At 42.9% G+C, this 10,602-nt stretch overlaps 1 protein-coding gene across 1 annotated transcript; it reads right to left on the minus strand.

Moving 5' to 3' along the window:
- Positions 1-6,085: 6,085 nt before the first annotated feature.
- Positions 6,086-10,202, minus strand: LOC109198619 (tonsoku-like protein). Its single transcript, XM_019354022.2, has 5 exons — positions 10,173-10,202; positions 9,888-9,939; positions 7,302-7,349; positions 7,099-7,198; positions 6,086-6,552 (listed from the first exon to the last, which is right to left on the minus strand). The coding sequence occupies exons 2-5, from the start codon at positions 9,912-9,914 to the stop codon at positions 6,356-6,358; spliced, it is 372 nt and encodes a 123-aa protein (XP_019209567.1). The 5' UTR covers positions 9,915-9,939; positions 10,173-10,202; the 3' UTR covers positions 6,086-6,355.
- Positions 10,203-10,602: the final 400 nt, after the last annotated feature.

A 10,602-nucleotide genomic window follows, 5' to 3' on the forward strand; every position in this document is an offset into this window, starting at 1 on the left:
ACACTTTGACTTTCTTTGTCAGGACAGACCTACATTTTAAGTGTTATGATGGTCTCTCTCTCTTCCACTGTTAATGGTCTTTTTCTCACCATTTTTGTAGCAACACACTACTTACTGCAGTACAGTACTGTTCACTGATGCTCACAAGGGTATGGCACCAACACTGCTTTATGCAGACAGAGGGGGTTGGAATTAATCCAAGTTGAACACTGTAGGATTAGTAGCAGCAGCTTTCAAGGCTTGATCACCTTCACTGCTGCAGAACAGCTTTGAATTGTTAACCCATGTTGTGTCCCTGAAAAGGCCTTTTGGTATAATTCTGAAATGTACATTATTTTTCAGTTTGGGTAACCTAACCTCTGGCAGCTCACCACTTACCTTTGTACCATTTCAAGCTATTCATTGGACTTTAACGACATGAACTGCAACAAATAACTGGAAAAATAGGGACTTTTAACAGGTAGTGTGTAAATACACACCATTTTTCTGTTAGGGCTGTTCTGCTGAACAGCTGGATGAGCTGATGCAGGGGATCTATGTGTTTGTGTTTCTGCCCCTCCTCTTCCTCAGATGGCTCCTGTTCACCTGGTTTCTGAAATCAACACACATTCACAAGTGCTAAAACTCTGCTATACACTGAAGAAATTAACACATAATTTGCCTTCAAAACAAGCAAAAATTCCAGAGTAGTCAGAAGAATTCCACTCGTTTTGTTTTTTTTAATGAAATTAACTTACAGCGAGGTCTTCTATGAGTTTATCTTCAAAGTAGTGCTCCTCTGTCTCCATCCAGGACTTTTCATAGCCCTGCAGGAACAAGTTTACAGCCCGGTGCCTAGTATGAGAGAGATACATGGATGACTAATAACTGTTTATCTACCCATCTTCTGCTGCTTATAAAGGGCTGCACTGTAGGTGCAACATATATCCACAACCTTTCCTCACTAGCCCGAGGTGTGGCTGTAGATGAGGGTGGGAAAATAATAAAGTGCAGAATTTTAAATATTTCTTCTTCATTTTACATGTGTGTGTGTTTGAGAACATACCTTGGCAAGTTATAGAGTGGTGCCATCCTGAAGCAAGCGACGACATCTCTCTTCCTCTGTTTTGAAAGCAGTTTGTGCCACACAGCCTTCTTACTGCGCTGAGGATGCTCCACCTGAAGACACAAACTGAACCACTCAGTATACTAGATATTTAGTTGGTGTACCTTACCATCTGGAAGCCATATTATCCTGGAGAAGTATGTGGTCAGCTTTAATGAAGACCAATCAGCTAGTTTAAGAGGACCGTGGGGTACCTTAAAGCTATACTCTCTACGTTGGCACAAAAATGCGCAAAATCAACTCACACTTGAATATATAGACCTGCTCCAGGTGGAAGAGGACATGACCAATATCCAGGATTCTCTCCACAGTCTTCTCTGGGTCAGTAGTATCCTCATAGTGGTTTGGGAGGTCTCTGTACAGAGCCATCTGCCAACGAATTGCTGGGTCCTCTGACTTTGTAAGACACACAGAGGAAATGCATGACTCTATTGGCCCATTCACAAGGTTAAGCACCTTTGTGAATATATAAATATATAGTACCAACCAACATCTACCAACTGGTTTACATCTGTCTCGACTTTAACAAACAAAAGCCAAAACACAGAAACACCACATGTAAAGCTCATGATTCAGTAGCTTGTATAACTACCTTGCTGGCAATAACTTGAATTGGTTGTTTTTTTGTATGACTTCGTAAGTCTTTAAAATCATTGTGGCAGAATTTTGGCCCACCCTTGTTTATAACGTTGCTTCAGTTGATTTAGGTTTGAAGCCATTCATTTACGCACAGCACTCTTAAGGTCCTGCTACTTTCAGTATTTCAGTCACTCTATAACTTCAGATTCAGTTCTTTCTCCTGCTGGTGTGTTTGGGATCATTGTCCTGTTTCCTGACCCAGTGTGGGTGAAGCTTTAGCTGTCAAGTAGATGGCTTCACATATGACTCTGGAATATACAGTGTATCAAAAATAAATCATACACTTTCAAAAGGCTGTATTTTAAGCTTACACTAAATTTAAAATACATGGCTGAATATAAAGTTTTACATACAAAATGTTCAATGTTTATGAATAATCAATGAAATACGTCATCCCATAGTTCACTGTAGTCACTGCAGCCACTGCTGTTGTAATGCAATTGTTCCGGGTGAATGGCTGCAGAATGAAAGCACTTTGAAATCGAATGATTCTTTTTGATACAGCCTGTACTCTCCCGTACAGACGAGTTTAGTGATGTTAGTGGGATAGGGGCTATGTGGAGTGATAGAGTTCCTTCAATCACTTGTTGACAGATTGAATTTCCTATTCTATATCTTTCGGATAACCTATGATATCACTGTGAAGTAGCCTTATTTATCTTATGGACATAAAGGTTCATCAGTTCGTTTAGGTCCTCTTACTCTAGATTTGTGTGAAATTTAAACTGAATCTGAGTACTTGACTCTAAATTTTGCGAGTTTGCCCACCGACCATCAAAATCGAATCACTTCATCCTTGTGCCAGATTTGAAGAATTTCTCTTAAACCAGTCCTTTGACATTACTTTCACAAGAATAAGATAAACTGACAACAACCTGACACCATGGCAAAATCTAAGCCCAGAGGCATAATGTGTAAGTATACTTTAAGTAACTTGTGTCCTTTTCTTACCTTTCCTTGTAAATGTAGGTTGTTCCTGATGACCTCTCGAACTTCGTCCTCTGTGTCTTTCTGCAAAAGAATTATTAACTTCGATCAAACAACAGGTATTCTGTGACCTACAAAATCCTATCAAAGATGTCATGAGCAAAAAATATTTATTCAGTAATTAGTAATGAAAATTTTACAAAGCTAAGGCAGAGTTATTTTGCTGTTACTAAAGGTTGACCTCAGGAATACCAATACTGCAAATAATTGATTGTTATTGTCATACACCTCACCCCAACCAGTCATGGTAGATTTTTAAAAACAAATAGACATGTAAACATTATATCAAGCAAATATAGAATAGAATAGAACAGAATAGCTTTTTATTGTCACTGTTACAAGAACAGTGAAAGGCAGTTTGGCATCTCTCCGTGTGTGTAGAGTACACAATAGCGAATGTATTTACACAATAACAGACAAATTTACATTTACACAAGAAAAGATATGGTTGGTGCACCAGTTATTGGTCGTGTCCAAATTCATGGGCTGCATCCTCCTGAGGACCCGGCCTGAGCGGTCTACGTGGGCCGGGTCCTCAGAAGGTCGGGTAGGCCGGAAGTAAATGGCTGGGGAAATTGGACGGTCTAGCCTTCTGGTTAGCGTCACCGCTGTCTCGGTGGAGTTGAATAAACTCGGCCGCCTGCTCCTTGCTATCTAAATTATAACAGGACGCTGGCGTAAACTGTCGACCATCTCACACTTTTGTTTAATTGGTTTTCTGTTTGACGTTTGGTCAGCTGTGAGAAAACCAAGGAGGAACCCACCCGGGGGATTAATAAAGTTTTATTTTATCTAATCTAATCACTTTAATCTCAGCCAAACCGATTTACTGACGAACAAATAAAACACTGAAAAAAGCCAAACAATATCATTTCTAGCTTGTCTAAGTGACTTACGTTTAACCAGAGTAGCGAAAGTCCGCGGTGATCTGAAAATGACGTGCCGGGAGTTGTGCCGTTCTCGGCGGCTTCAGTGGCCCTGGAGCTCCCGGCTAGCTATCGAGCTAAAAAAAAAAAAAAAAAAAAAAAAAGAAGAAGATAAATATACCAGAATTGCGCCCATTCCATTGGCCGCCCTCGTGGCTCATGGGAAAGTGACAGGCCCTATGGCGGAGATTGAAGACAGGGGGCAGTGGTTCGAATCCCATGCGGACCATTTGTTGGGGATACATACCAAACAAACAATAATAGTCCCTGGCTCTGAAATTCACCTGCTACGCTTGCTTAGAAGCCTACAGGCGAGCCTATAGACGGGCTCTCTCTGCCTTTTTACCGCTGTCCCAAAATCCCTCAACTTTTACCTCAATATTGCTTCTTAGCCTTGCTACCCACCGCCAAACACGCCAGGCATTGTCGCTTTCTCAATCTCTTCTTCACGTCTGAACAAACGCTCAATTTTGCCTTCATTAACACAAATTATACATCAAAACGTAGGTATTTTTCTTGCCTTTCACAAAATGCCACCGTCATTATCGCAGGAGTTGCCGTTTTCTCGCAAATGGCCTCCAAGCAACACAAAGTCAGAAACGTCCCCATTCAAAGTCTATGGAGACTTCAGTGAAAATGACAGCTGCAATGAGCTCTTTAGCTTTTGATTTACAACTTATCCACATTTCTTTGCGGACAATCCTGCATGTCACAAATAAATGACACAAAGCTCATCTGTGGCTGTGCACCATTCGTGGTGCGTTGGCTCCCTCTACTGGTACGCGCCTCATTCAAATGTCGCCGCACATTTAAAATTGCAGGGTGTCTTTACACTGTCATAGCTCCTAGATAGATTTCTTCAGAGACCTGAAAATCGCTGTGATTATTCACCATAGCCTGCTGATTCTTACAGTGAAAGAACAATGTCAACGTATAGCATCGTTGGTTACTTTAATTGTGTTTGTGTTTTTTTAAATCAAATCCTACAAAATATAATAAGCAACTTATGGCAGCTCTAGATAAACATGGCATTTACGATAAGTTTCAGTCCGGTTTTCGTCAGTTTCATTCCACGGAGACAGCTCTTCTTAGGGTCTCAAGTGATATCTTGATGGATAATGATGCAGGAAAATGCTCTGTTCTACTCATGTTGGACCTCACATCAGCTTTCGACACAGTTGACCATCACATCCTCATTGAAAGGCTGAAAAAATGGGTTGGTGTATCTGGAACTGCATTAGAGTGGTTCTCCTCTTATCTCCATCACCGATCCTTTTCTGTGGCAGTCTCCGATTTTAGGTCATCCTCTACCTCCCTTACTTATGGTGTCCCTCAAGGGTCAGTTTTGGGGCCTTTATTGTTTTTAATTTATCTTCTTCCCCTCCAGCATATAATGGGCTCTTTTGAGGACATTTCTTATCATTGTTATGCTGATGATATTCAGTTGTACATTTCTTTTATGCCCGAGGATTTATCTAAGCTTCAGCGTCTGAATGATTGCTTAGATTTGATCAAACGTAGGACGGCTGCAAATTTCCTCCAGCTCAACGAGGGGAAAACCAAAGTCCTCGTATGCGCCCCTGATAGATTCCTATCGCAGATAGTGAAAGCCCTTGGTCCTCCCTCACTCTATGTTAAATCCTCTGTCAGGAATTTAGGTGTCACCTTTGACTCCAGTTTCACATTGGATGGGCATGTGAAATCTCTGGTTCGGTCTTGTTTTTATCATTCAAGAAATGTGGCTAGGCTAAGCCCGAATTTATCTCGATCTGAACTGGAGATTGCTATACATGCATTTATCTCGTCACGCTTGGATTATTGCAATTCGCTGTTTATGTGTCTTAGCAAAGGTTCTCTGGATCGTCTGCAGGTTGTGCAAAACGCTGCAGCTAGGCTTTTGACAAAATCCTCCAAGTACTCACATGTGACACCGTTGTTATCTCAGTTACACTGGCTTCCTGTTAAATTTAGAGTCGATTTTAAGATCCTGGTCTTGACCTACAGAGCTGTGCATGGACTGGCACCTGCCTACATCTTTGATCTGCTACAGCCTTATGTCCCCAGCAGGTCTTTGAGGTCATCTGATCTGGGCTTACTTGCTATAAAAAAAATACTAAGAGGAGGACTAAGGGTGATAGAGCTTTTGCCACTGTGGCCCCTAGACTGTGGAACTCTCTCCCCCAAGCATTAAGAACTGTGGACTCAGTAGCTGTTTTTAAAACACAACTCAAAACTCACCTTTTTAAAACTGCTTTTGGTTAATTTTTTGCCTGTTTTATTTAGTCTTTTTAAATCTTTTTATGACTTGTAATTTTATGTGCAGCACTTTGTGATTCTGTCTTGAAAGGTGCTATATAAATAAAACTTTATTTATTTATTATTTATTTATTAAAACAGGACCAATTGCGACACAAAACCTCTCGCACACTAACACAAACTCTTTATACAGATACAGAGCTTTACATGTATAAATAAGGCAGACAAAAATGCATAAAACACAAGCTATCAACAGATTGTTGGTGGACAGCATGTCACTTTATTTTGGTTTTATCTTGTTTCTTTTTGGTGTAGCCTCACTAAACAAAATGTTTATAAAAATGACCACTTTTATTATGAACACTGGCTCAAAATCCACCGTCAGTGATAAAGAGTAGACATCAGAAGCAAAGTTCTGCCGACATCATCACACCTCCCACCCTCAAGTGGAGGTGGCGGAGAGGAGGCACTTGGAGTTTCGGTCGAGAAAGTGTCCGTGTGACTGAGTCCTGTCCCAGCTCTGCTTCAAGGTCTGTCGGTCCAGCTTGTTGAGGGCCTGAGAGCAAAGACGGATATCCTGGACCAGCTCTGACAAACTGTCCAGGTCTTCACTCTCCCAGGGGCCAGAGACCTGACAACCTGCAGGTTAAGCAACAAAGAGACATTTTATTTCATATCCATAATTTCCATTTTTCCCCCTATAAATATTTGACATCCAAATGTAGCCTATTAGCTAGCATCCAGTAACGTTTTCTGCTCCATAAAAGGGAAAATTAATTCACAACTAATCAGTTTTTGTTTTTGTTTTTTTATCTTTAAACCACACTTCTATATTGTAATGTCTGTGTGTGTACTCATCAAGCAACACCTCTGTGCATACATACTAAATGTTCAAACTTAGAAATGTGTCAAAAGGAAACAGACGCACAGCAAGACACAAACTGTTGCCAAGTACAACTTTGCACAGGTGATAAAAACATCAAATATCATCAAATTGTGAATTAGTGTGAAACGGTGAATCTAAGAATAGGCTCCCAAACAGTCATATCCAGAACAAATTACTTTTAACACATCAATGAGTAAGCAGGCATAGGGATTGGACAGCCTGGTTCTATCACAAGGGCCATAATATATTTGCCACCGCTGAGTTACAGTAAAGAGTAGGGGGCGATAGGCAAGACTTACCTTTACTAGCACTGATGGTTTGGAGCACCATCTCAGCAGCGCCACGGTCGTGCAGCCGAGCCTGCTGATACAACAGCTTCTGCTTCTCCATCTCTTTTTCCTTTGTTAGAAAGGTGACACATATCATTGCAGACCATCTAAAAATGAAACTGCTAAAAACTTGAGGAGACTAGTGGAAGATTCAAGACCGATTGATCACCTACTTCAAAACTCTTCACTTCTCCATCGTCATCCTCTTCATCATGGCAACTCTGAAGGAAGGGAGAAAGGTGAAAAAAAGCATACAAACTACAGACTGATTACTTCGGATAGATATAGCCACATCAGCGACGGGAAGTTCCAAAGCACTGAGGCATCAAACTGAGTATTTTCGGTGTCACCATCTTTGTTTTTTTAAACCAGATGTTACGAATGATGGGGAGGGCCGGTATCTGCTGCTTTGTGCAAAGATGAACAAGATGAAACTTGCCAGAGTTCTACAAAATGACCTGCAGAAGGCCCATCCATCCATCTCCCCAAGCAGAGAAGCCCAGACCTCCCTCTCCCCAGCCACCTCCTCCAGCTTGTCCGGGGAAACACCAAGGCGTTCCCAGGCCAGCCGAGAGATATAATCTCTCCAGCGTGTCCTGGGTCTGCCCCGGGGCCATCTCCCGGTGGGACATGCCCGGAAAACCTCACCCAGGAGGCGCCCAGGGGACATCCTTGTCAGATGCCCGAACCACCTCAACTGGCTCCTTTCGATGTGGAGGAGCAGCGGCTCTACTCTGGGCCCCTCCCGAATGGCTGAACTTCTCAGCCTATCTCTAAGGGAGAGGCCAGCCACCCTTCAGAGGAAGCTCATTTCCGCCGCTTGTATTCACAGTCTCGTTCTTTCGGTCACTACCCACAGCTCGTGACTATAGGTGAGGGTAGATCGAACGGTAAATTAAGGGGCCACTGACATGAATGTCTCTGATCAACAATCAACAAACGACTTTATGATGGTGGCCTGGGGACAGAGCTTCCTCTTGTCAACCCTCTGCTGACTGCCCAGCACCGTCTGGCATTTGCCGTAGAATACCAGAATGGTCCACCACTGGTGCCCTGTGCTTTTCACAGATGATAGCAGGTTCACCCTGAGCACATGTGACAGATGTGAAAGGGTCTAGAGAAGCTGTGGAGAACATTATGCCGCCTGTAACATCGTTCAGTATGACTGGTCTGGGGGAGGCATATCCATGGACAGACGCACAAACCTCTAACAGACTAGGTAATGGCACCCTGACTCCCATTAAGTAATGGGATGAAATCCTTGGACTCACATCAGACCCTATGGTGATGCATTGGATCCTGGGTTCCTCCTGGTGCCTGACAATGCCTGGCCTCATGTGGCTCGAGTATGCATGTAGTTCCTTCGGAATGACAATGCCTGATACCACTAACTGCCCCCATGCTCGGCTGACATAGATCCAATAAAACACCTCAACTTTTCCAGAAGTTCGGTGATACCCTGGTCCGGATCTGGCAGGAGATCCCCCAGGACACCATCCGTCTTCTCATTAGGAGCATGTCTGTCAGATCTTTCTGTCTGTCAGATCCATGCACACTTTGCCTGGCAAAGTGTGCAGTGAGATTGAGTCTCACATGCTTTAATTTTTTATTCGATGTGTAGGTGTTCACCACAAACAGTTTTTTATTTTTTATTTTGGGGAACTTGGTTGATCCTAAAGCTAAACACACCATTCTTTGTGTTTATATATATGTCATGATCCAGGTCAGTGTTCAGTGGTTTTCTGTCCTGGCCTTGCGCTCTGCATCTGCCTTTTGGGGTGGAGCCCTGGTTCAACACCTACACTTCTCCACGCGTTTTCCATCTGTGGCATTCAGCAAGACAGTATTTAAAACCAGTGTTGCCATCAGTTCTTCACCAGTTCGTTTCTTTGTTCATGCCAAGTACTTGATCTCTTTTGTGCCTTTAGCAATCTCGTCAAGTCACCACCTTACTCCTTCCTCTGGACGCTGGTCTCCACAGTCAAATCCCAGCTTCATTCTGCAACTTGCTTCTCTCGACTTAAATTACTCACTGCTCTCACCTGCCTGTCCTCCTGCCTGCTGCTTCCTCTGCATTACTAGAATACAAGGCTGGAACCCAACTCACTCACTCAACACTCAGAGGGCTACCCGCCTCCAGAGCCACCTGCAAGACTCCTCGTCAGAGATTTCCCTGCCACGTATTCATGTCTCACCATAGTTTATTCTGTGATTTCAATAAAACTTGTGAAATCTTATTTCCGCTCTGTATTGTGTCTGCACTTATGTTCACTCCCACGTACTGCTCTCCCGGCCTTGACAGCATGAAGTGTCTGAAGAAATATACCCAGCAGACCCAATTCGGATGCAATCACTAAGCAGTGATATATTAACAGTGTCCTAAACCAACAACAACTCTACCATCCAGAAGACTAGTTACTAGTGCAGCTGCTAGTGCTACTGTTAACAGTGCAGCTGCTAACATTTGGTTAATTTGCCACAGTTTGGTGCATCTGTTTTTAATTTCTTTTCCCTCTCTTAGCTTTTCAGGCCACACTAAACTATTCTACACTGAAGGTAGGGGAGGTGCCAGTTGCAATAAGTGATTTGATTAGGCAGTACAGCGCCCTGCAAGTAATCCATCAGCCCAAAAGCATCATCCCTGGTCGATGACATAAACAGCACACAGAACAATAACAGGTTTTTTTACCGTCTATGCTAAGCCAGCTATGTGAGTTTCAATTCAAAAGTGTTTAGTGTTGGTACTCAGCAACAGATACCTTAGCCATGATGTCTGCGTAGGCCATGTAGAGATGATCCTCATCCAGTTTACTGCAAAAACAAACACATTCACCAAAGTTAGCACAATTATAGCTGTATTAAGGAAAATAATTTTGGTGCACCACTGACTGAAATGACATCTTCTCATTTAACAGTTTTTCATTATTTTGATGAATATTTACATGTTTTATATTTCAGATTCTTTAAAATAGCCGCCCTTTGCTTTGATTACTGCTTTGCACACTCTTGGCATTCTCTCTCCATGAGCTTCATGAGGTGGTCACCTGAAATGGTTTTCCAAAAGTCTTGAAGGAGTTCCCAGAGATGCTGAGCACTTGTTGGTCCTTTTGCCTTCCCTCTGTGCTCCATCTCATCCCAAACCATCTCCATTGGGTTTAGGTCAGGTGACTGTGGAGGCCAGGCCTCCATCACTCTCCTTCTTGGTCAAACAGCCCTCGCACAGCCTGGAGGTGTGTTTGGGCTCATTGTACTGTTGGAAAATAAATGACGGTCCAACTAAACACAAACTGGATGAGATGGCATGTCGCTGCAGGATGCTGTGGCAGCCATGCTGGTTCAGTGTGCCTTCAATTTTGAAAAAAATCCCAGCAATGGTGTCACCACCAAAGCACTCCCACACCATCACACCTCCTCCTCCATGCTTCACAGTGGGAACCGTGCATGTGGAGACCATCCGTTCACCTTTTCTGCGTC

The sequence above is a fragment of the Oreochromis niloticus genome, unplaced genomic scaffold (assembly GCF_001858045.2).
Source record: "Oreochromis niloticus isolate F11D_XX unplaced genomic scaffold, O_niloticus_UMD_NMBU tig00008496_pilon, whole genome shotgun sequence".
Lineage (NCBI taxonomy): Eukaryota > Metazoa > Chordata > Actinopteri > Cichliformes > Cichlidae > Oreochromis > Oreochromis niloticus.